General features: G+C 45.8%; 1 protein-coding gene across 2 annotated transcripts; it reads right to left on the bottom strand.

Annotated features, from left to right (window-relative positions):
* Nucleotides 1–223: 223 nt before the first annotated feature.
* Nucleotides 224–26,012, bottom strand: LOC118206256 (histone-lysine N-methyltransferase NSD3-like). Of its 2 annotated transcripts, XM_035378672.1 has the most exons (23): nucleotides 25,648–26,012; nucleotides 21,404–22,443; nucleotides 20,868–21,027; nucleotides 20,253–20,407; nucleotides 19,296–19,859; nucleotides 18,990–19,104; nucleotides 18,691–18,791; nucleotides 18,319–18,364; nucleotides 17,367–17,497; nucleotides 16,957–17,082; nucleotides 15,350–15,476; nucleotides 13,270–13,467; nucleotides 12,931–13,110; nucleotides 11,610–11,633; nucleotides 9,648–9,804; nucleotides 8,990–9,192; nucleotides 8,391–8,503; nucleotides 7,329–7,598; nucleotides 6,640–6,756; nucleotides 6,074–6,215; nucleotides 5,738–5,844; nucleotides 5,438–5,642; nucleotides 224–5,144 (listed from the first exon to the last, which is right to left on the bottom strand). In XM_035378672.1, the coding sequence occupies exons 2-23, from the start codon at nucleotides 22,397–22,399 to the stop codon at nucleotides 4,900–4,902; spliced, it is 4,482 nt and encodes a 1,493-aa protein (XP_035234563.1). In that variant the 5' UTR covers nucleotides 22,400–22,443; nucleotides 25,648–26,012; the 3' UTR covers nucleotides 224–4,899. The 2 variants fall into 2 exon arrangements, with proteins under 2 accessions (XP_035234563.1, XP_035234564.1); XM_035378673.1 differs by lacking the exon at nucleotides 11,610–11,633.
* Between the last annotated feature and the right edge of the window lie 575 nt (nucleotides 26,013–26,587).

Raw genomic sequence — 26,587 nt, 5'->3', positions numbered from 1 at the left:
CATGGCCCTTTATCCAAGTGGTGTTCAGATTAGGGTAAAGGATATAAAAACCGGTTCCATAAATGACAGATGAACAAAATGTTGAGTTCACCTAAAGGTGAAGTAAGCCAAATTGTATTGTACATCCTAATACCCAGACAGGACTGCTCACACAATGCAAAGTCCATGTATATGAAATATTAACCCCAAAACCACAGAAGAAGGAAGAAGGCAGACACGGGGAGATGGGAACATTCAGTACAGTTTTATTGAAGTCAAACCTCAAGCAAGTCTGAAACCGATCAAATCTGTGGAATGTCATTTTAAAAACCCTTCAGAATGAATTCTGGCAGAAGCAAAACGTTTGAATCCCAAAATTATTTCCAAAAAAGACATCTCAGTCTATAATGTACAAAAAATGATACAGTCCTACGGTCACACACATTCAGAAGCTAAATATTACAGGCAATCTAAACACACTACAGCTACATAACAACTGAGTTCTGTGCCATCTATGTACAAGTTTGGACAAGCATCATTCTTTACACTATGCAATAATATAGGCTGAGCAACAAAACAAAAGTTAATGTTTGTTTTTTTCTTCTTTTTTAAAACAGAAACAGCAACATCAATACAGATACAACCCCAGCAGAATTCCTACAGAGATTTCACTACATAAGTGTCTTGAAGATATTAGTTCCAGCCAAGCCATTTATATCTGATTTGTATTCTGTGTATACTTCAAATTCAATGTTCATAATGGACAGTCAACAATTACGATCAACATTACACAAAACTGACAAATCTGAAAAGGTTAAGATCACATGGAAATGACAGGCCAATCAGCAAGGTTCTGAGCAGGATCTTTTTAAAACTGTGTATCTATTTCTTTTAAAAATCACATCTTTTTTTTAAATGTCAAATAGTACAGATGTTAACCCTTCTGTTATCAATACCATTAAAAATAAATATGCAATACTCTCCACAAGGCATGATCAATACAGGTTACATGTATAAACATATTTAATGCCATAATCTTGAAAGTATATACATTTGAGGTTTACAGAATACTGACCAATCATGAGCATTAAAACACAATGCACCATGTAATACACTGAGAATTTCTATAATAACAGTTGCACTGGAGCTAGGGAAAATGGGAGTGGTAAATGGAAAGTCTATGAAGTCAATGATGAACACGGAAGTACTCCTGTTTTCAAACAAACACGTGTACCTCGAGACACATACACAAAAATGGCTATTCGTTTTGGCGAAGGTAACCTTTGTGCAATTTCAATACAAGGGGGAGGAAAAACCCATTACATGTGAATACAAAATTATATGCAAAGTAATAAGCAGCAGGGGGTTGAACCTTTAAAAAATTCACAGAAAGCAGCAATACAGAAATACCCAAAACATGAGCTCCCGCAGATGCCTATCCCTTAAGATAGGCCCAATTATCTCAGTAACTTTGTCTATCGGAGGAGGTAAAAAGATCACAAAAGCTTTGGGGAGGGGACCTAACCATTTTCTCTGCTGTTTGATGCCCCCTTCTGTTCACCGTACAGCCTTGTGTAGGACAGAGGAAGGACGCCAGAATACCTAAATCCTTGATGTGGCGATTCCCTCCCCCTCACATTTATGTCAGAATTCTCTCTTTTTTGGGAAAAAATAATAAAATAATAAGATCAAGGTATAAATGTAAAATAAACTGGACACATCACTTATTATGCTGTAGTACAAAAGAACCTTTATAAAATAAAATAAAAATTGATGCAAAAATAAACATTCAAGTAAACATTAAAGTTATAAAGGCTAAAGTACCAATGTGGATGTCTCTAATGTTTCCGCTGATGTTTCATCTATTAGATCGGCTTGATTAGTCTCTGCTAAATACCATTACCGCATTTACCAAATGGTGCGTAGTTTCAGGTGCAAATTTACCCTTGACATGCACGATTTCATAAAATGATGCACACAACTGCACAATAACGTACCGGAAATGAGAAACCACAAGGTCAAACACAATTACGGTGAGTGCACCCATTTCAGACATGATTAGGCGAGCGCACGTCTATTAAGGGCAATGAATACGCCCAAGTTACTTCACACCACAACTGACACTTGCTGTTCAAAGTTAGGACTCGTTACGGTATTTTACAATACAGGAAAGGCTAGTTTCTGAAGCCAGTGATTCCACGTGTAGCCTTCACATAATGTAGGAAGTTGGAACAGGTACTGCAGCTTGCTGTAATTGTAGAGTCTCTCAAGTCTTAAGTTTCACATTGTTGTTTAACATATGTGCTTTACCGGGTTACTTTGGAGAAAAATGTACTTTTCCATTAGTGTTGAGGAAGAAAACATCTTCATTAAAACAACAAATACAAAACAAAATGCAACAGTTATGATGCAGTCTATGTTGCAAATGTGCAATTAAACACTGTACATGGTACATGGAAGGCTGCTGTATGTTTGCGTGTTTCCACACAAAGGAATATACAACTTCTTGGGATACAGGCTTGATTTTTTAAAAAGCATGAAGGCATTGAATATAATTCAAAACAATGAAAACAAAAATGTAACAGACAAGCCACAGTTACAACATATTCCCAGCATTGAATATGTGACATTGAAAAAAATGTCAATTATAAGAATTAAGACGTTTCTGAATCTAGTGTTTTGTCTTTCTACTAGGGTAAACAACAGTATGGCTGGGTCACAGTAGTCGATGATACCAGGATGAGTTATAGGCAGTGCTTTAGCTTTTTGGAAGATAAAACTGGAAGAGTACCAGTTTTGTAGTTGCCTACAGTATGCAAGCTAGATCACAAAGAAATGTGGACTAAGACATTTTCTTTTTGATCAGAGGTTAAAGAACACTATTAACATCTTTCTTCTATCGTTAAAATTAAGATGCTCATTTTAAAACATTACAAATCAATACAATAAAATATGTTCTATAACATATTTTTCAAACTGCAAGAAATAAAAACTGCATTCAGATGATGACATATCTTTCCCTTATGAATCCTCTAGAGATAAAACAGATATGCCTTAAAAGTGCTTTTAACATAATATAAAGTAAACAAAAATACTAAGCCCTAAAATGTGCTTATATGTACATATTCTGCAACATTTTATTCAACACCTCGGGAAATTAAATTTTGTTTTTCAATATATAAATATTTTTTATGAATCTCCACAGAGACTGATTGCATGACTAATACTGAACCTGTGAAATATCAGTTAGGTACCCTACCTGCATGACCACTGTTGAGATGTTGTATTAGGGCAGTAATAATACTTACAAGCTGCCCTTCAATAGAAAATTAAGTCAGCTAGTCAACTGATGGTTCTCAGCAAACAGGAAATCAAAACGAAACTACAAATAACTTGCTATGTTGGTCTGAAAAAAAAAAACCATTGCAACTGTCCTACATTAGTCTTAGATGGGAAGTTATTCATGTCAGCGGTATGTATAACTATTGGTGTAACTGCAAAAATATTACAAACTGCAAATACGCAAGACAAGTCTGCCTCCTTCACCTGCAAACTATGAAACCAAAAACAGATCTACAAAGAAAAATGGTGGGCTAATGTTTTTTCAAATATACAATTTAACAAATTGCCCTTTTTATAGATTCAATTTTGCATCAGATCACTCATTTCTTCTCAAATATTTGTGGTTCTGTTCACTTTGAAACTGAGGCACATATCCTACAATTAACTCACATTAGCAAATTACATGAACTGAATTAAGACTAGATTTATTTCTCATTTATTCAATTACAGGTGACTAGCTGAGTTTGCTAGAGGGGAGAAAATGGGGGGGAAAGTATTCTTATTGTAATTGTCACTTTGCTTTCAAAACTTCAAGATATTTAAGTTTTTTTCCCAGAAGTGAGCCTCTGCATTTGATTTAAAACTGGCAGAAAAATAACATCAATAATACTGATGCTATGGTGCCATGCTGAAACACATCCCACAAGTATGATTTACCTCAATAGAAAGACAAGTCAGGATTTACAAGGGCGCTGCTGAACTGAGATTAAAAATAAACAGAAAGTATTAGTCAAGGAGACACCACTAAACAGGACCAAACGGGAGGACAAAGCTGTAAACATGACGATAAATACATTTATAAGCACATGAAAAACAATATCCTTCCCCAGGGAAAGGGCAATAGGGAATGGCTTTAACATCTAAACTGAACTGTAGTCTCATTAAAAAAAAAAAGATGAGAAAAAGGTGAAAAAGATGTGAAATGATTTTGTGGTTTGGACATGTGCTGTAATCCTACACACACATTTTTAAATTAGATTTTCTTAAACAAAGAGGTACGTAAACAAAAAGGTTTTGGAGTGATGTAAGTGTGTTTAGAGGGGGGATGGGAGGCGGAGCTTGCTTCTACGGTCCAGCAAGGTGTTTCCTGTTCTGCGCTGCGCACCGATTGGCTCACGCTCCAGGCAACCACTGTCCACAGCGCGTAAATGGAAGAAGTACAAGCAGCAGGGTTGAGCAGAGCTCGCCTCAACCGAGTAAAGAGTTCTTAAAAGTGCCACTAACCAATACTGCAACACCTGGTTCTCCTCAGTAAAAAAATAAAATCAAATAAAAACATTCTGAAATGCGCACTCCAAACCCTCTGCAGAGAGGCTGTGTAACCGTACGTGTTTTTTTGTTGTTTGCTGTTGTTTGTTTTAAATCATGCCTGCTGTTAAACTGGAATTGACTGCAAGGTTGACGTAGGTCTCCACACATGTGGATGAACCTCAGCTTTCTCCTCAGTGCGTCAGCCATCGAGAAGGCCAGTCTCTCTACTTACGCCGCACGTCTAAATCTTTCAACCGCGAGACACCTCGTTTCCGGGGCCTTCCTCCCCCCTGCGGCTGCGCTCGCTGCCGCCAGCAGGGGGCGCCCTCACTCTCCCGTCACCGAGACGGGCTCGGCCGGCTCCATCTTCTCCGGAGCTTCGGCGAGGTCAGGCCGCGCGTCCAGGGGGCTGTCGGGATCGTGGTTGGAGCAGCAGGGGCGGTCGTCCAAGGCAGAGGGCGCCAGCGAGCCCTCCTCGTGCTCCCGGCAGAAGGAGCTGGGGCAGAAGTCGCAGAAGGAGGAGGCGGAGCTCTGGCACACGCTGCACTGGTGCCAAGGGCACTCCCACTTCCCTAAAAACCACACGGGAGCAGGACGGTCAGCAGTGAGCAGAAACCCAAAGCTTCCTCAGTTTCAATAACAAATAATACGAACTAATCAATAAGAATAAGCAATATAGTAATAACAGTAAATATAAAAGGATCTGATTGTATACTCCTTCTAGCCAAACAGGTAGTGTGAGCGTGCAGCCAAACAGGTAGTGTGAGCGTGCAGCCAAACAGGTAGTGTGAGCGTGCAGCCAAACAGGTAGTGTGAGCGTGCAGCCAAACAGGTAGTGTGAGCGTGCTGTGGGACAGGGCCGTACCATAGGGCGGCTTGCTGAGGTCGAGACACACGAGGTGGTAGGCCTTGGGGCAGTCCTTCCTGTCGCACACCACCAGCTCCCCGGCCTGGCCGCAGCAGAAGCAGACGTACTCGTGCGCCTGCTTGCTCTCGGGCTTCAGCTTGCGCTTCTTGGGCTTCAGCTTGGCGTTCCGCACCTTCTCCTCCTTCTCCATCACCACCGCGCTCTGGGGTGGGAGGGGGGTTGAGCAGGGGGCCGTGAGACACTTGCAGAAGAACCTCTGAGTAACACGACCTGGGACGGATTTGGGCAGGGTCTTACCTTCGGCCGCACCCCCAGGAACCCGCTGCAGTTCTCCGCTCCACAGTGGCAGGACGTCCGCCCGTTCCCCAGGCAGTCCAGGTTGTAATTGAAAGTTAATTCAGTCTCTGCAGTGAATAGCATGTTGAAATCATCACCTTCAAAGTGACGGCTTCAGATGTAAATATCAGAATGACTGAATACGGTTCAGATTAAAGACCACTGAACAAGTTCACAGTTCTGTTTCCTCTAACGTAATAATCACGGTCAATCTTTCAGAAAACAGCTCTGTGAATTTCCTTTCATACTGACTGCCCCTGAAATGAAACGGGAGGTGTGCCCGAACGTCTCTCTCACCAGCTTCGATGTCGCACAGGGTGAAGAGCCCTATCCGCACGTCCCCGTTCACCGTCCACTTCTGCGTCTCGCAGTTGGGGCTGCAGCTGTGGTTCATGAAGCGGGAGAAGTTGCCCTTGGGCCCGGCGTCGATTACGCGGTCCTGGAGAACGCGGAGAACCATAACATGACCGCAGCCAAAAAAGAAGTACAGCAGTGCAGTAATTCAGTTCCCTCTATAATAGACGAACCTAGAACGTACCAGCATGACAAAGCTTTATTTCAGTTCAGAGTGTCTGGTTCAGGATGCAGAGGTAGGATATTTGTGTAATTGGAAGTAGCTTCAGCAGACCAGTTTCATTGTCTAATATTTTCCATTTTAAACACTGTTAACATTTTTCAAACTTAGCATAGTTTTAATGAAATTGAAAATGACTTCACATGAAAATTGCAGCTCCAGAAAACTGAATTTGATAAATGTCTTCTGAATTAAAATAAATCTCAATAACAAGCAATTCTTGTACTTTCAGGAGTAGTCCTTTACTTTAAGTCAAATTTTTTACATAAAAACAGGCAGTATATGGCACCTTGGTGAGGGTCAGCATGTAGAAGTTGGTCACATGGTTCTCGTGGGCATGTTTGATTCGCTGCCTGCATTCTTCTGAGTCGATCAGCTCCCCGACGTACTCGGTCACAAAATCACCCTTGGAGACGATCAAAAACAAGCCACGCATTCACGTCAAAGCCATGGGTGTCAAACTCCGGTCCTGGAGGGCCGCAGTGTCCGCTGGTGTTCAGCTTGTTTCAAGTGATTCATTTAAGTCATTGATTGGCTAAAGAGTCCACGCACGGCATTCTCAAGGGCTCAACTGGCCGCAGATCAAAAAGAAACCACAAATACCTCCGGACAGCGCCGCCCTCCAGGACTGGAGTTTCACACCTCTGCTTTAAGCAAATGCAGTGCTGTCTGAGCCAGCAATTCAAGCACACACACAACAAAATGAAGAAAAACTGCACTGTAGCTTAATGCCTCTGCTGCTCTCCCTCTATTTTCTGAACACACATAAATACATACACAGACATACTGTATGCTTACATTCAGAGAGAGTGATGAAGCAAAGATGAATGGTCACACATTATCAACACAGAACAGTAGCCTATTAAACCCTTTTTAACCCTGAATAGTACGTAAATGGACAGCGAAAGAAGGCTGTGCTGTGATTGGACGGACCTCATGCTTTTAAGCCACGTTCGACGGCGGCGGCGGGGGCCTCACCTTCTTCAGGTCCTGCTTGGTCTTGAGGCCCCAGCCGCGGCCCTGGGTCTTGAAGACCTCGGAGTCGGGGTAGAGGCGGCGGGAGAAGCGCTGGTTCTGGCAGCGCTCGCCGGCCGGGCACGCTTGCGGGTGGCACTCGTACTGCAGCATGCGGTTGAGGCACTGCGAGTCCAGGCCGCACGGGCTCTCGTCCGCCGGCTTGCAGCCGCAGCGCGGGATCTCCGACAGGTCCGCCACGTGCACCTGCACCTTCCCCACCGGCTTGTTGGACTGGGAGACAAGGCAATGCGTCGGAGAGACAAAACAGCGCGTCAGAGAGACGAAACAACGCGTCAGAGAAACTAAACACGTCAGAGAGACTAAACAACGCGTCAGAGAAACTAAACACATCAGAGAAACTAAACAACGCGTCAGAGAAACTAAACACATCAGAGAGACTAAACAACACGTCAGAAAAACTGACTGTGACTGACTGAGGACTTCACAGTGACAGAGCTAAATTCTGCTCAGCCTTCAGTACAATCTCACTCAATACTGTCAGCACTGTACAAAATATTTATCAGGAACTGAGAAAACCTGTTTAATTTTTCACTATATTAGATTTTTCTTAAATTTCAGTTGCATGCTATGTGGAATAAACTATTATTCACAGGGACATGAAACACTGACAGTAAACAGCAGATTAGCAAGCTTAGCATTTTTGCATCAAACTCGAGTTTTGGAGATGGTTTTTAAGACACAACAATATGAAAAACTGATATTTATATGTGCATATTCAAAAGGCAATAGATAATAAATGCCTGCAATTTTTGGAGGACATTTTCATAAAATAAAAGGAAAAAAAATTAGAAAATATCACACTTATCAGAGGGGTGTTAAAAAGCCTCAGAGTGTTCCTGAAATATTTTGTCTACAGAAACCACACAAGCCTATTAAAAACCAGCAACAAATGGATATGAAATAATGAACCTGTTATTTTAGGGAGGAAAGATGAAAGGGACATTGCTGCAGGCCTTTCTCTGATCCCCCGTTGTTTAAGCAAAGGCGGTGAGGATGACTCACTTTGATGAACTTGTAAGGCGGGGGTTTGCGAGAGTTGCGCTCCTGTTCCAGGGCCTCCCTGCTCTCCCTCTGTGCCTTGAGCTCCTGGAACCTCTTTGCAGCCTCTTCCAGAGCTGGGGGCGGGGAGGGTGAAATGGTGGGGGGGGGGTGGTGTCACTCACAACCAAAAAACAGGCTGGGTGGGCAGTGGTCGCTGGCATTAACAGGCTCATCACTCAGCTTAAACATTTCTATTAAAGCGATACTGCAACCACGATCAGAACCTTCAAGTTTTGCTCATTACAAGAGCACAATAAACAAGACATAACAACGGGAATAACAAATAAGTAAAATCTGCATCTGTAGGCAGAATGATATTGGGTTGATGCTGGAATGGGACAGACTACCCTCCTGAGTAAGACTGTCCTGACCTCGTCCCTTCAGTAGGACAATGTGATGACTGTCTGTTAGTGTAAGGGCCCACAGGGTAGGCTCCAATAAAAACACTATGTGTGGTGTACAGTCACATGAACAGTTCTTGGAAGCCCCACCTCCCCACCCCCTCCACATTCTCACAGCCCTGTTTACTGACGCCATTCCGCCCCGGTCGCCTCCCTCACCTTTTTTGAAAGTCTTGTTTATACTCATCTGGCCCTCGGCGAAGTTCTTGTCGCTCTCCACGTAGGGGAAGACTCGGCCCTGGTTGATCCAGTAGTAGTCGTGGGAGCCGAAGAAGAAGACGGGGAAGTCGCCGATGTCGTGCTTCAGGGTCTGGATGTTGGAGGGCACGAGGCGGGGGTTACAGATTTCGGCAGGCCACCACCTAAACAGAGGGACAAGCGACCGGGGTTAGCGTGAGACAGGGAGAGGTACTCTCAAATCACACACAACGGTACCGAAACAAAATGTCTTTTTATCCATTCCCATGTTATTCTGTTGTATTCAAATGCACATTTCATTCTAACAGGGCTACTACATTAACTCCTTAAATGCAGCACATTTATGATGCAGTTTTAGCTACAATTTAGGCATTTATCAAATGACCTTAATCAAAACTAACAAAAAGAAAACCACCATTATGGCTGAAATAGATAAAACAGAAAAAGTGGTTAAGTATATACACAAGTAGGTAAAACTGTTTCTCATCTTCAATGTACCCCAGATATAGCTTTGAAAAGAAATACAGAGTCAAAGTTGCTTTCTGTGGATGAGTTTTCGAATCAGCACAAAATGAGTGCATCTCTCCAGCCGTACGCAGCTAGGCCAGCGGGGGGGTACCTGTAGCTGCCCAGCTTGACCCAGACGATCTGCTTGTAATGAGGCTTCTTCCCCTGCCGGCACTCGCTGCAGCACCAGCTCCCCTCGGGCATCTCCATGTCCAAGCACTCGGGGTGGAAGGAGGCGGGGCACGACTCGCAGCAGAGCAGTCTTCCTCCTTTCACACACACACACACACAGAGCAGGAGAGCGTCGCAACCCGCGCTTCCACTCTCACACACCAGGAAGTGCCATTCTATAAACCTTACCCAAAAGCCCACCATATGTGACTGTTTAGTGTGCCGTACTAGAACAAGGATTATTTCTTATGTGATGAGCAAATGCTGGACAAGTTTTAAAAAATTGTTAGAATTACCAGAGATGTTAAATAAATATCAGGTTCACAAGAGGGAAAGCGTTTATTTTGAGCATTCCCTCTGTAAAACGTTGACTAATTCATAATTGGCTGAATAGAGCCTACTTTGGCCCAGATCAGTGGTCACACACAAACCGGGTCAGCCATGGTACTGAGGCGGGTTTGGATGGAATGCTTTTGGGAAGGTTTGGAGAAAACAGTCCTTCCATTCCTACATGCTGGGTCTCATGCAGACACATTGGGCTCCACGTTCACGACCGTTCGGCAGACCGAAGTGCATATACACGCAGAGTGTAGGCAGCGTCGTGACAGAGGCAGGCATGCAGCATTGATCTTAAATAAATGGCATCTCTCCCACCTCCCCGTGACATGCCATTACAAGGGATTTAGACAGCCATGGGTGGAGTTTCAAAAAGAAATTTGCTCAAGCATTAAAACGTTAAATGTATCAGCAAATCTCCTCATGAATAAAATGCAATGGGCCAAAAAGGAAAATTGCATCTTCAAACAAGGATTTCCTTGGAATCGCATCACAAGCATGCCCTTTGGCAACAATACTTAGAACATAAAATATATCAATGCCATTGGTTCTGCTTTTATAACAATTAAACATTTTTTGGCTGTTCTCTCCCATTGAGTTTCTTCCAATTTTTTGCGCCTCCCATGAACCATCAATCAAGACATTCTGTAACATTTCGTTCATTTTTCCAGTTGTGTCTGTGCAACGATCTCGGAGTAAGACCGTGGCCACCACAACACAGTCAAATAAACAGCGCGAGCAGTAAAATCAGAAGGGCATAAAAGGACGATTTTGGCTATTTAACCCGTGAGCGATTACACAGCGAAACAGTGTCATTTCAGATCAAGGTGAGCGGAAGAGGCGCAAGCGTAATGGGCAGCAGTTTTCGCTTGCAGCTGCGAAGCTCTGCCGAAAGCCAAGCGTGTCCAGGGCTCAAAATAACTGCGACACGGCCTGTGTCCTCTCTCGCGTGCAGTTCGCGCCCTGCGCTTCCCTTCTCTGTGTTCCTGTTTTCCCTCTGAAATAGCCACGAATGTGTCTAATCCAGACATGTGAGGAGGCTGAACGAGTCTGAAGTCTGGACTGAAAAGTAACGCGTTTCCGCGTCTTTGGCTCACGGACACAGTGGCTCTTTCCACCAGTGAAGCTCATGTTAATATTTTCCGCTTGCTCGTGAGCACGTGCACACGTCTAGGTGTGCCTGTCAAGACTACACAGCTGAATGTTTGTGAACTGCATGATGTTGGCGTTCAAATTTTAGACCACAATTTATGGAGACGTAAAATGAGACCTTCATTCTATCATATACCTGCTCAAGCGCACAGTCTGCGTTGTTTCGTTGCTTTCTGAACCTGCAGAAAGCAATTACACCGACTCATAAGGACTCTTCTGTACGGAAATGTTATTTTAAGCCCTGTTATTTGCATTAATAGCAGCATTATTTTCCTCTTGACATTTTCCCCACATTAGGTGCGACATTTACTTGCCACAAAGCAGTGAAAAAATAAAAGCAAGAGGGACAAGCACATAAACACACAAGCACGAACACAAACACGAAGACACATGAAAGAAAATTCGGTACCGTTACCTTTCCCAATATTCTTTTTGGTAGCTGACGAAGAAGAAGGAATCATAGGTAATTTCATCAACTCAGCACGATATAACTCAGTCAGAACGAAGTGGAATTTATGGGGATATGAATAAAATATGCTGTCAGTATGGTCCTGCACTAACAACCCGATACATGAAACAGACAGGAAAAGTCATGAGCTGCAATGAAACTACCCATGATTCCAAAAGACAAAAGAAAAAAAGAAAATTACAAAAAGACTAAAACTATTAAATGTGAGAAAAACAAAGAATAAGAACAGACAATATTCTATAGACAACCACACACAATTCAATTTCATATCCTGATTTCTTAAATCAGCCTGAGTTTACTCTCACATGAATGGTAACATGCAAAGACAAATATTAAAAACAAGGAAAATATTTTTTTTTGGGAAGTGTTACTGCACCAGACTGGCATCACAAAAAATATGACCACATTAAAAATGTGTAAATGAATCGGGGACAATTTTATTGATTGGATTTTGTATTCAGGGTCAATGATGAAGTATCAAATGTGCCAGGCAAGTTAATCAATAATGAAATGGAAAGGTGGCCAGGAACACAAGTCGTATATTCAAGTCATCTAAACCATAACCTTGAAACATGGGGGGAATTCAATGAGCTCAAGTCATATTTAAAACTCAATACATTACCATAAGCAAATGTAAGATGTCTTACAGGACAACAAGATATATCTAAAACAAAGATTCTACTTGCAGCTAATTCCCTTTGACTTTAACTAATGAGTTAATTGTGTGGCGCTAACTTCCTGAATTCAGACGGGCAGTAATCCAAGACAGCACCTGCATCTCTATCAGAGCAAAAAAGTAAAGGGCTTTGGGGTCAGAGAGGTCCGGAGACATTCACCGCAGAGACCACGTTTAAGAGACACAGAAAAGAAACCTGAGTTTTAGTTGAGTTTCAATCTAATTCACCCCACAGCCTATGGAGACCTGGCCCTTGCTCAATACTAATTAAAGAGAAAATGTACCCAAACACTAACAGAATGTGAAATCGAGGATGCGCGTCTCAATCTGGACACCACCTCCCCTCTCAAACTGGCAGCGGCGTAGACCACATGTCACTTTAAATCTGCTCTCATATGGAAGCACTGCGTATTTAAAAACAGGGTCAGCTTTTTCATTCTTCCTGCAAGGCATCTGTGAACTTGTGAGGTTAAACAGAAGAAAGTGAGAGCGCACATTTATGAGATTTAACCAACGTAGGGAGGACGGTAAGCTTTCGCTACGGTAACACCTCGGAACAAAATGGAGGGATTTTGGGGGAGCGGAGCTTACCTCGGGCGCAGATGAAGCACCAGCCCACGTTCACTGGCGAGGTAACGTGGCCATTCTTTTTAGAGCCGGAATGGTTGCTGCACACGATGACGTGGGGCGTGATGGCCAGGCTGCCCGCCGCCACGCAGCCGTCCCCCGTGTGGTAGGCCACGGGGCAGCGCAGGCAGCGCATCATGCGACCTGCGAGGGGGACGAGCGAGAGCGCGTTAGCACCGCGCAGACATCGCGAGAGCGCGACCTCAAATGGGCGTCGTGCCGATATCACGATAGCGCAACCTAAAAAGACTCCTAGCGGTGAAGCTAGTGCAAGCGGCCACGTCGCCGCGGTGACGCCGATACCTTTGGCGGCCTTGTGCAGGTCCCTCTCCAGACAGCAGGTGGCGCAGCTGTGCTGGGGGCAGCGCAGGCCCTTGGAGTCGGTGGAGGCCCCGGGGAGCTTGCGGACGCAGGAGTCGTGGTAGAAGCGGCCGCAGCCGCCAACGGAGCAGCGCTTCACCTCCCCGCCCGGAGTCTTGCAGGAAAAGCAGGAGTGGGAGCCTGGGGAGAGGGGGAGACGCGGCGGGGTGAAAATTACCACACCTTCCCACGCAGAGCATGCTGGGTACTCCCAACATTAGCAAATGCTAACACAGCGTAAAGTCAGCATCGCACTGAGCTTATACCTCTGACTGACTCACACGTTAAAATACCACATCTCAGATTAAAGCATTCGTTACACGCCAAAAGCCATAATATAAACGTAAATGTAATTAGCATGTAACACATTCAGCTTCAGGTGTGTCTGGAAACAACAGTGCAGTTTAGTTTCACGGACAGTTTCAGAAATTGTGAATATAGTATCAAGGTGTGAAGTATATCGTCACCAATATCAAAGCAAAATCAAACAATAGCATATGATCTGGCATGTACATAGCTAGTGTAGGTCCTCGGTTTTTACTAAGATTCACCTCAGCCTCAATGCAAACCAATACTCTTTTATTCCAAGATGAATCAAAAGCAGATTTTCCAGCTACGTGGCTTCAAATGCACCATCAATGGGTGACCTTTCATTTCATGTGTCAGACGTGTCAGCCAGTGACAATCAGCACTTAATGACACTTGGCGTGTCGGGTCAGTGTGTGTTGCTGGGCTTTTGAGAATGCACAGATTCATGCAATTATACTGTAAATGTCAAATCTGCAGCGCCAACACCCAAACCCCCCACCCATCAAACCCAGGACAAATATCACATTTCACAGGACTCTTTGAGATTAGAAGAGGGTTTTGAAATTCGGAGCGGGGCGAGTTTAAAGCACTGTCCATACTGCCAGCAAAGATGGGGGTACACCAGCTCTGTATTTCAAGTACTGCCCTTTCACATTCCCTCTTTGGGGCGAATAAAACATCTAAGACTTTGCATCCTGAAACAAATCAAAGACAAGGAGAACAAGCCATCTGAGGGAATGTTTCTTCCCCCCCAGAATTAATTATAATATCTTAAAAATAACACAGCTGCTCTTGACAGAAGGATGACTTTTCTCCCAGTTAGCATATCCAGCTAAGGCGCTAGCTCTGAGCGCAGTGATGGCACTGATGCACTCCACAGAAAGGGGTCTTAACTATGCCAGAGCACAGAGCAATGGGAGATCTGCACAGTCTAAGCACAGTTACCATAGCATGACCCAGGATTTCCTCTGCCTCCTCTTTTTATCTCTTTTTTCTGCAGGTGCCTGTGTTCTGTGAGAACCAGCTGAGCTAGGCCTGAAGCAGTCATAAGCACTGCAGCTCAGCTGCTGTACTGCAGACAGGCAAAAAATATAAAAATACATTTAAAAAAAAAAAAAAAACAAGAGCAACAGCATGCGCTCTACAGGACGAACCTGCTGTTCCAAAGGGCTAGGCCCCCAGTTCCAGTTCTGTACTGGAAAACACATTAAAAACTGGGCATAGTCGGGCTGCTGGGCAGCTCATTCGCTCAAAGAGATGCTTGCAGCACGAGTGAGCTCCATGGTCTCAGATCGACCCATGCCAGTCATCGCGATGGTGCCGGTGCCAACTATGCTTGGCAGCCCTGCAGGCGCTAAGCACCCAAGGTGATGACATATGGCTTATATATGGCTTTGTGTTGCCCAAGGGATATACGGAAGGAGGAATACAGTGGACGGAGACAGTAGTATTCATTGCCCGAGTGGGGGCCCTTGGCTTGTATGAGTATGACTGGGTCTCCTCCACCCCCGCTCAGTGCCTGTGTGGCTTGTGGCTGCAGGGCGAAAAGAAGCAGCTGGCCGCCACCGTGTGTTTCACAGGTTGTCTTTACTCCCCGGAGTCGGCAGCAGTGGCCGCAGTTCACAAACTGAACATTCCAAACGGTTGGGATTGGAGATGCCAAATTTTTTTGAAAGGCACGAAACAATGGAGAAGTAAATACAACGAAGCTCACCGTTTCTACATTCCACGCAGGTGAACTTTCCCTCTGGTAAGGTCGAAAGCCCCAAACACTCCAAATGGAACAGCCTGCAGCAGTCCCCTTCACAGCTCACCAGGGAATCTCCGAAGGACTCGCAGATCTGGGAAAACACGGGTAAACATCCGACTGTGATGAGCAGAAGGGTGGGGACATTTGAAGCATTACCTGGTTTGGGTTTAAAGGGAGGGAATGTACTGACGAGCGCGGATGTGTGTGTGTGTGTGTGTCTCTGCAGTTGGCGGCGGGGATCTACAGCTTCGCCTGCTCGCTGTGGAACCACCACACCGACTCCTTCCTGCGGGAGGTCTGCGCCCGGGACGAGGCCGCCGCCCTCAGCTCGCTGGAGAGGACCCTGCTGTCCCTGAAAGGTAGCCGCGTCTGCCCCACCCCTTCCTGTTTCTGCCCCGCCCCTCCCTGTGTGCCCTGCCCTCCCTCCTGTTTCTGCCCCGCCCCCCTGTGTCTGCAAGCCCCGCCCTGCCCTGCCTTATCCCTGCTATACCTGCAAACACACGAATGCACACACGGACATGCGCGTATACAAACACATATACAAGCAAACACACACATTACACACACACACATTACACGCATACTAATGCAGAACTCTTATGTTCAGTCCTGCTTCAGAATGAAAGGCCTGTGGAGTGTGAGTATAAGGGTCTAACCCGTGACACTGGGATCACCAAAGAAATCCAGTCCAGTTTTTATAAAAAGCCAGTCCAGGTTTTCTTTTAAAATCCAGTCCAGTTTTTACAAAAATCCAGTCCAGGTTTTTTTTAAAAATCCAGTCCAGTTTTTATAAAAATCCAGTCCAGGTTTTGAAAAAAATCCAGTCCAGTTTTTATAAAAATCCAGTCCTGGTTTTTTTTTAAATCCAGTCCAGTTTTTATAAAAATCCAGTCCAGGTTTTTTTTAAATCCAGTCCAGTTTTTATAAAAATCCAGTCCAGGTTTTTTTTAAATCCAGTCCAGTTTTTATAAAAATCCAGTCCAGGTTTTGAAAAAAATCCAGTCCAGTTTTTATAAAAATCCAGTCCTGGTTTTTTTTTAAATCCAGTCCAGTTTTTATAAAAATCCAGTCCTGGTTTTGAAAAAAATCCAGTCCAGTTTTTATAAAAATCCAGTCCTGGTTTTTTTTTTAAAATCCAGTCCAGTTTTTATAAAAATCCAGTCCTGGTTTTTTTTTAAAATCCAGTCCAGTTTTTATAAAAATCCAGTCCAGGTTTTTTTTTTTTTTTTTTTTTAAATCCAGTCCAGTTTTTATAAAAATCCAGTCCAGGTTTTATTTTTAAATGATGGCAAAAAAAAGTAAAATATTACCTCAATAACTCCACATACTCGTTTTGCTATGTGCATTTTTAAATTCCTACACTACGTTTTGCTCATTTTGGAGACTGTATACCCAAAACTTTAAAGAAGTCAAAGCTGTGGACTTCCTGCTAAACAGAGGCCATATTCATAAAGATGACTGATGTGGGAACAGGCTTCCCCTGTCTATCTCCTAACCATATCCATTATAAGGCAAAATGTAAAAACTGATCCCAGGTCAGCACAGGTGCCTTTACCTGAGGAGTGACCCACCTGACAGACAGTGTCCTTCTTAGACGTGCTGCTTCCCTGCCTGGACAGGCTGGAGTCCACCGACTGCGCGTCGGAGGCGTCTGCGTCTGCGGCTGCAGGGCTGTCTGCGCACTTCCCGAAGACCACCTGTGCAGGGGAGAGCAGCAGTGAGACGGGCAGGGGGGGCAGTGGCAGTGCCCCGGCCCGTGGGCACAAACCAGACACGCTAGAAAGCCTGGTTTTAACATCACTTCCGTCTCAGGCTGGAATCATGATGTCCAAAGGCACTTCAGCCCAGCACTGACCAAAGCTGAAAGGCCTAGTAATTAGGGCAAGCAGTTCAATCAGGCAGAGCCATTATGTGACAAAAGGGCTAAAAAAACCCAAACTCAAGTGGACAGCTGCACTGAAGCCCAGATGAAGGGGCCCACCTGCGGGTCACTGTGGCCCCTGGAGTCGGAGTCGGAGGTGTCGCGGTACTGGGAGCTGGCCATCTCCACGTCAGTGGAGGCGCGACTGCGCTTCTTGAGCGGCTTGCAGGAGTCGGAGATCTCGCTGGCTCCTGAGGAGAGGGAGAGTCACTGCCAGTCTGAGCACGTACAGATCGGCACAGGCGTCAGTGCACATGCAGAGAAACAAAATGGTCGTTCTTCAGCTGAGAACGTCCCAGTTGCCTCCGCTTGATCATAATGCATCTTTTTATTTCCTTAAGCTAACGAAAGCATCAAAACACTTTTTCTCCCTAGGCATTGAGTCTTTTTTCAAGATAATCAAATCAGAACGTTCTTTCCGTAGCCAACTAGGTGAAAACGTCTGCTCTGTTTCCAAAACAAGGATGGGCAACAGCATGGAGATATCATTTATCACTGCACCTCTGAAAGCTGCACCAACACAACCTCCCCTGTACAGAAAAACACGACACTATCTGCGAGATTGGGTGTAATGTGATAACCTGGCTTCAGAGAGAAGAACGCAAAAAAAAAAAAAAAAGTTTGGCAAGTTTTCTTAGCTGCATTCCTGAAATAGCCGTAACATTCATTCTCATTCTGATACCGTTTCTATGATAAAAATGGACAAGCCTCCTGGATTAAAACCAAAAACAGACCTAAAAGCTAAAAACTCAGCCCAAAAAATGCACACGTTGGATCACTTCAATACCAGTTTCTCTTGTGCAAAAAAACTGCACATAAAAGAAGAACCACCAACGATGATAAGATCATGCAGTAACGGTATGCTGTGATATGCTGCGCTGATACCAGTGCACAGTAATGCCACTCCCTCTACTTCTGCTCTTATCGGGGAAGAGCAGGTTGATGGTGGGGATGGGGATGGGGATGGGGATGGGGATGGGGATGGGGGGGGGGGTGATAAACAGTGAAATACCTTTCTGCGATCCCGTCTTCAGATCTGTCAGTGGCACAGCCTCAGCCTGCAGAGAACGGAGGGAGAAAGAAGACGAGTGGCACACCTCTGCAGCGCTCCTGAGCACGTGACTACAGCATGCTGAACTGAGCGCGGGGCTCTGTTAACGTCCCTCACAGAGACACTATCCCAGGCTCCCGCTAACCTAGCGTACCGCCCCGCCCGCCAATCACTCAGAGCTGCGAGAGAAGTGCCCAGATATCCACCCCACCCGGCTTTGCGTTTTTCCTTGTAGGGCCGTGTCAAAACACCCATTCAATTACCGGCGGGACGCTGGGCGCCGGAGGCCTCTGAAGTTCCCGAAACGCTGGCGGGGGAGTAAACCCTTCTCACCTGCTCCTTTTTCATCTTCTTCTTGGGGACGGTCTCGGTGCACTTGTCCGACTCGGAGCGGCTCCTCACCGACCTGCGCTGCTGCTTGCGCTCCAGGGACCCTGCGGGAATGCGGAACACGCATTTAACATGCCCACACACACACACACACACACACACAAACCACACACGCACGCACCCACACATGCCCACGCCCTTATACACAGGCCTCAGTGTGTGTGCTGTGTGCTGTGCACTGTTAGGCCTCAGTGTGTGTGCTGTGTGCTGTGCACTGTTAGGCCTCAGCGCTGTATTCATACCTGACAGGGCCTCCGCCGACCCATGCTGCACTGCTCCCGGCTCACTCCGCCGACCTGTGGCAGAACCCGCCTTCTCCTGCTCCTTAGAGACGGTCTCCGCCTTACTGCCGCAGCCCTGTGGACCAAAGCACCGGAGAACTCTGAGTGAAATGACCATTTATCCTGCATATGCAGCCACTCCCATTACAATCACACACACAAGACAATGTGAGCCATTTCTCATGACCTTCAACAGTTAGAAAGAACCAGTAAAAATGGAAAGCAGCGTAGACTGTATGCAGAGAGGGTGGAGCCAGAGGCACTCACCCTGGGTGAATAGGAGGCGGGGTCCGCCTGCCTGGCCTCCCCCTCTGTCCTCCTGGGGGAGGGGGCCTTGTCTCGGGGGAGGGGCCAGTCACACTTGGTGATCTCCACGTTGAGCTTCTTCATGGTGATGGACAGGGGCAGAAGCTTGCGGGCGGCGGCCGTCTTCCAGGGGGCCTTCACCGGGGGGGCCTGCTGCTGGGGCTCGGGGGGGCCCCCGGGGTCCTGGGGCCCGGCCGAGGGGCTGCGGTCGGCGCATGGCTCCGCCCGGTCGGGGGTCTCCTCCGCGCCCGTCAAGCTGCACTGCCTGCGGGGCTGCAGCCGGCGGGCGGGCTGCTCCCCCTCCGGGGAGGCCGGGCCCCCCCCTCCGGAGCTGCCCCGGGACCTCCGCGCCCCCCTCCTCTCCAGCCTGCCGGCCCCGGGCGCGAGGGCCTCCGGCTCCTTGTCCACGTAGATGAAGGTGTAGGTCTCGATGCGCTCCTCCCGTGTCATCAGGAAGGCGTCCTCCGCGTGGCCGACGCCCACCTCCCACTGAGCGCGCTCCCGCTGCGGGATGGGCTTCAGCAGCTGCAGATCACAGCACAGAAAAACGTCTTTCATTTAGTTTCCATTAAAACACTTCCTAAAATGGAAGTTCCTCTTTTCCTCGTAACAGAATAAAAGACACACACAAGGACAACAGATGGCATAAGGGTACAACAGAATAGAATACAGTCCAGGGCCCTGTACATCCTATTCAGGCATTTGTCTGACTGCCCAGATCAGACAGCTGTGTACAGCAGAGACATAACCTTTAACAGCAGTTCTTCCAAAACAAACAGATCCCGAATCTGCACCATCCACACCCCACCGATCCCAGTCATCCAGAGAGAGAGAGGGAGTGAGAGAGGAGGAGGACGGGGAGAGTGAGAGAGCGACCACGAGAGAGAGAGAGAGAGAGAGAGAGACGTGGGCAGGTACCTTGTGCCTCTCCGCTGGGTTGGAGGTCTTGCGCAGAGTCTCGGCTTGGAGCTGGTCGAACTGGTGCTCGCCCTGGTACACCACCACCCTCTTCTCGTGGATCCACGCCCTCTCGGGCACGCTCCCGAAGAACTGCACGTGGTACTCCCTGTGCCCTGAGGAAGCAGGCCGCCAGGGAGCGCGTGAGCAAAAGGACGGAGGGAGACTGCCCTCTGCACAGTTCCCACAGAGCCCCAAGGACCTTTCTAACTGCCTTCAAGGACCACTCTCATGAGTTCTCAAGGACCTTTTTTTTAAAAACGAAAATCCTGCCTTACTAAATACTAAAACTACATACTAAAATCAGGTGGTTTACTTCACGGGAGATTGTGTGCTTTGATTGAACAGAATGCAGTCCTCTAATTTTCTAAACATTTTGAATTTGCACTGAACAGCCTACAATAGAAACAGTAATGGGAACCAATGGAAGATGTTCCAACAAACGCACCAACCAACAAAATCAAGAGCCGGCAAACACAAAGTGCTAAATCACAGGCTTGAAATGCCCACACCGAAAATCAAGAACGTTGGAGGCTGTGGAGGACCCATGCAGACCCTTGAGCGGAGCAGCCTTACCTCGAGTGTTTATCCGAGTGTGGACGCTCAGCTGGGGGTCACCGGAAACCATGCAGGGCCACCAGGGGTACGTGCCCACCTTGGCCCACACCAAGTCCCCCACCTCGTGGGCCTTACAGCAGCCGGTGCCTGTGATTACTGTGGGTAAGTGCTTCTGAACCTGAACAAGCCGCAATAAAAGGATTAATCACACAGTCTCTCCAGAGACCAGAGCATCAACATCATTTATCCACACTAGAGAAATCAATGCTGTGCAGCACCTTCATAACTACTATTTAGTCCATGATACACATTCGTAAGATGAGTGGGAAACAATTATTTCCAGAGAATGACACAGAAGGTCATGCATCACACAATGAGTGTAATCAGCTTGTGATTGGAGGGTGGATGTTTTGATTTGTGTTTTAGCACTATGTAGTTCCAGGGATAGAGGCTACTTCTTGTACTAGTACTGTAACATTCTAGTGTAACAGTCAATAGGCTAAATCAAAGTGCTCCGTCTTTCTCTGACAGTATAGAGGCCCCGACCCACTCACTTTTTGCTCCTTGGCCTCTGCTTTGGGGCTCTTGTGGCCCCCGTGTTCCTGCCTGGGCCTCTGCGGATCCTCCAAACGGTCGCACTGCGGCTCCTGAGGGCCCGCGACTCCGCCCGGCTCAGCAGCGCCCCCCTGAGGCTGCTCCAGCGGCGCCTCCTGCTGGTGGTGCGGGCCGTGGCGGCCCCCGCTCAGTTTCCTCTTCTCCTTCTTGCGCTCGTGCCTGCGGCGGGAGGCCTCGCCGGCCTGGAAGTCGTGGAGCAGGTCCCCGCACAGCGAGGACTCGAAGAGCTCCCGCCCGTTCTGGTACGTCTTGATGATCTTCAGCTTGATTTCGGGGGAGTTGGTCTTTTTGGGGGCGGCGGCGCTCGCGTTGGGCGGCAGCGTAGGGGGGTGAGGCGGGGCGCTGTCCATCGGCGAGGGGGCAGGAGGGGAGGAGGGCAGGAGCAAGGGCGGGGGAGGGGGCTGCATGTGGGCCATGAGGTGGGGCGGGGCCGGGTGGTGCTGAACGTGCAGGGGCGGGGGGCTGTGGGGATGGAGCGGGTGAGCGGGGTGGTGGTGGTGGTGGTGGTGGTGATGGAGGTGGGGGTGGTGGAGGTGGGGAGCAGGGGAGGGGGGTTTCTCCTGGACCACGGGGGCCCTCAGCACCGTGCCCTCCCCCGGCAACAGGCAGTGGTCCCCGTAGCCGCGGATGGCGCCGTAGCCGTTGGCCGAGCCGTTGGAGAACTGCGAGTACATGGCGTATTTGGCCTGGGGCTCGTACAGCCCCACAGAGGGGTAGCCGTTGGTGATGCCAGGCAGGTCTTCAGAGCCCGAGGGGGGGTAGGAGAAGCCCGACTCCAAGGCCGACTCGTAGGCTGAGGGACCCCCGTCGTCCCCTGCATCGCTGCCTGCATCGTACACGTCCTCCTGCCGGATATTGGCCGAGTCAATAAGCTGAGGTGGTTGTTGAATTGTGTTTCCCATGATCCCTTGCATGAAAGAGAAGGAGAAATCCATTGTTCTGCTCCAGCATCCTTAACTTTCCCTTTCTCTTACAGGGCCTACAAAGGGAGAAACAGAAATAAAGATTGTCACCGCTATGTGGAAGGATTCCAGTATTCTTAACAGAGAATGTTCGCTTCTTCAGTTCCTACATTTGCAATGACAGTTACATCAAATCCTATTTGAGAGAGGAAAGAAAAGTCCAACTGCAAGTATAATGTCCTTCATGATTAAATACTTTTCCTCATGTAAGGAAACATTTTCTTGTATGGGAGATACAAAATTCTCATTTTGTACACAAGAATGTGTGTTAATTGATTTGGTTTGTAAGAAATTTGTGAAATTCCAATGCCCTGCAAAGAAAATGCTATTTTCAAAATCGCCCTCCAATGCATCTCTAATACCAGCTTAGCAGGATGTTTTTGCTCAGATTTTTTTTTAAATAGCACCTGTGTAAACATTTTTTTGGCTAAATCATTTCTCTAACAAAGAAATGTGTTGATATACAACATGCTCAAAATAAAAAACAAAAGCTGCAAAAAAATCTTTCAAGAGATTCCACTTTTGACTGTCAAGTACTGAGAATCATTGCCAACCACTGAACACTAATTCTCCAAGTACCCATTTCATGAATACATCACTGTTCATTTCCATATTTAGAGACTTAGCCAACAGCGTCTCCTACACTCTAAATATCTAGGAATTGGGGTGGATCAAAGCAGTCTTATTTTAAGACGACATATCCTAATATCTTGATCCGATCAGAACTAATCCCAAGTATATTTCACAATCCATGCTGATAAGAGTTATGATAAGCCAAACCTCTGCACTGACTCTAAAATTTAAATGACTGCCGTTTAAATGACTACAGAAACAGAGGCAACACCATCTTCACAACAGACAGTCCAGAATTCGAAAAACATGTTTCCGTTTTCCCGCCCTGCGTACCCAAGGAAATGCTGGTACAATTTATTGCGCAATTACAACATACAGTTGTGATGTTTTGTGTATAGTGGTTCCATTCATCCTTGTTTCACATAAAATTGAAAGGAGTGACTGATTAATGTAAGGAATCCAAAATGACCCACGACAAGCTTCAGCTAACGCAAAATGTTCTCTCAACTTTGCTGGAATGTCTTGTCAATGCTATAACATTGCCACTACATGGCAGCAGCATTGTGAGAACATTTTGTGTTTTCTTTTCCCTGGCTGCTTTTTTTTTTTTAAACCCACTTTGCTGTGTCACAAAAAAAAGCCTCTCACAATGGGAGCATGGGTCTTTTGTTCGTGTTAACCTAATGAAAATAACGATCATTCAGCACGCACAGACAAATGACTCAAATGCATTTCACACTTCGGGAACAGCCTTCCCGCATGCCACCTTCCGACAAAGAGCAGCTTTCGCTTTTAACGAGGGCCAATCTTAGGCACTGACACTTCCCCTGATCCAGGTTCTAATTAAGGGGAGGCACCTGTCTCTTTGCCCACGTCTCAACGTGTTGACAAACCGCTCTGAAATTGGGGGCATTCTTCTTACAAGAAAATAAAAAAAGAAGAAGGCTGCAACAACACAAGGTCTGGATGGAGGCTACGCTGGATGCTTCAAATGAGCAAAGTGCTTCCGGCAGAAATGAATGAAGGCTTGAACTGGACTGTCAGTGCTTTGTTGGAGCGTAGGTAGTTAGGATGCTGGACGACCCCTCTGCCAGCTCACAGCCACCGTGGGTTCTAAAGAGGCACTGTCTCACAAGAGGTCACTGCCAACCACGCGAGCCATCAGCTTCTAACTCAGATGTCATTGGTGGCAAAAAAAATAAAATAAATAAATAACAGCCAGTTACATTAGTGCCAAAGATCTGATGTACACTGCTAGGACAGCTAGGCACAGACTATGCCCTTTCCAGTTGACCCTAACCCTTGATTTAGACAGTTACAAACTGTAAAAAAGTAGTAAGTTAAATGATGATTGATACCTGAAGAGAAGACTCTTCAATACTTTTGTTCTCATTCTATTCAAACCAGCACTTCATGGAGTATGTCACTTGCAAAACACATATTACACTGGTTTTCTTATCTACTATTGGAGGCAGTGTAATGGTTCAATAGAGTGCTACTATGAAAAGCAATTGCACAATCTACATTTTCCTAAACAATACACATTGTAAACATTTGTGTGATAAGAATGCTTGCGGTATTAACATAATGTTTGTAAGTGATTACAGCAGCAAAAAGCACAATGTCAGCATTTTTATCATAAGTGTTAAAGCAAATAAACCTTTTGATAATTTGTCATTCAATTCAAACTTTGGGTAGCTCCACAAACACAGGCTATGCAATTATCGTGTAAAGGGCCTCGACGTGCAGTTTCCAAAAAGATAAAGAGTTCGCGTTTAACAGTAAAACTGAAAGTCTGCTGGTAAATTTAATTAATAATGAAGCAGTCGAATAGTGAAATGGTTATAGTAAATGTTATGTCATACGGAGTGTCAACAGTAGGCTCGCTGAAGCACAAAAAACAACACGCGATCCCCAAGAAAGGAAATAAACTTCACAAGAATCAATTAAGCATCATGCAATTTATTAGTTAATGCACACTGAAAGAAGTTAGACAAAGCTTATTGAACATTTAGCAGGCTGGCTTTTAACAGAAAAGATCAATCGCAATTCAATTCAGTTAAAAATAGCTATAAATGGTACGAACAATTCCAATGAAACTGAAATTTGCTAAAAATTGAACTGAAATACAAAAAAGCATGCAATATTAATAAATGGGTACAACGAAGTGAAATACACTGATACGAGTAGCAAGCTGTACATAATGTCAGACTTCATGTGCGTTGTATAGTAGCTAAGCTAGCTACGATATATAGCTAACTAGCCTGCAAGGTAGTGTATATCATCTGAAAGGGGTATGTGGCTACTGTAGCGCTGTTTGATAACCACAAATGCTGCAACATTTTTACGCGCGTAGCAAGACAGCGTAGCAACATTATTTAAAGCTTTACAGTGATACGAAAAATGCGGAATACAAAAAATACAGCAACACAGCTAGCTAGTTACAACATGGCTGCCTTTGCCCCTTTAAATCAAATTGGCCAGATCACACCTCCATCACTCGTTACACCAAAGAAAAAAAAATCAACCCATCAATTAAAACAGGCAACCTTGAATACAGCGAGACAATAATGCAGTTTCACAGACAGAGCAAGAGAGATATGACAGAGAAGAGATGAGAAACGGAATAAAATAAAAAATGCCAATACCTTCAGCGTGTTCCATTCTAAACACATACACCCAATATTTGAGCTTCCTGGTGCAATATATAAAAAAACAGAAACAACAAAAGCTTGGAGAAATGTAAGTGCAGGCCCCTTCGCTTGCTAACTCAATGTATTTACAGAAAACTGGGGGGATTCACGGTCACTTCTCGGTTCCCATGTCTCGTTTAGTAGCTGCAGATTTGAGAGAGGGCCTTGGATTTTGCGGGATGTTGGAGGGGAATTTGGATAAATCTCGCTCCCTATGTATTTTAATATTACTGTCTCCCTCTCTCCCTCTAGCTGTAACAAAAGCTCCCTGCTTCAGGCCCTGTCTCTCTGCTCAGCGCCAAAACCACCACCTCCCGATTGGCCAGGGTGCGACTTCAAAGGGCATACCGGGATGTGTAGTTTAATTTTGTTATACGTCAGAAAAGGACGATTATGCTGATTTAGCTGGAGAAGTGAGATAATATTTACCTGTTCGCGATCTCGTCGTTTATTTCTGGATAGGCCAATTGAAAATTATGTTAACTAGTTTGGTTTTTATCGTCATTTACCTCTGTCTTGAGTTTATGCGTTCCCTCACATTTTTGCATTTGACACACAGTACTTAACTTATTATTATTATTATTATTGACACATCTATGCCTACATCCCAGACAGTGTTCTTGATCTGTGAGAGCTGAAAAGGGCTTTTTCTTCACAATTTCAGTCATCGACAACAGTGGTCTTGTGTCGTCTACCAGGTTGTTTACCGTTGCTGAGCTTAGCAGTGCATTCTTCCTATCAATGTATATGGTTGATTTTGACACGCCCAATGTTTTAGCTTTGTCTCTGATTGCTTGATTCAGATTTTCCAGTCTCATGATGACCTGCTTTACTGGCATTGACACTTATTTGTTCATCATGTTGAGAGACAGCAGCAAGAGACTCCAAGTTGTAT

This window comes from Anguilla anguilla, chromosome 10 (genome assembly GCF_013347855.1).
Source record: "Anguilla anguilla isolate fAngAng1 chromosome 10, fAngAng1.pri, whole genome shotgun sequence".
NCBI classification, from domain to species: Eukaryota; Metazoa; Chordata; class Actinopteri; order Anguilliformes; family Anguillidae; genus Anguilla; species Anguilla anguilla.
The sequence above is the reverse complement of the archived record's forward strand: the minus strand, read 5'-3'. Positions and strand labels throughout refer to the sequence as shown.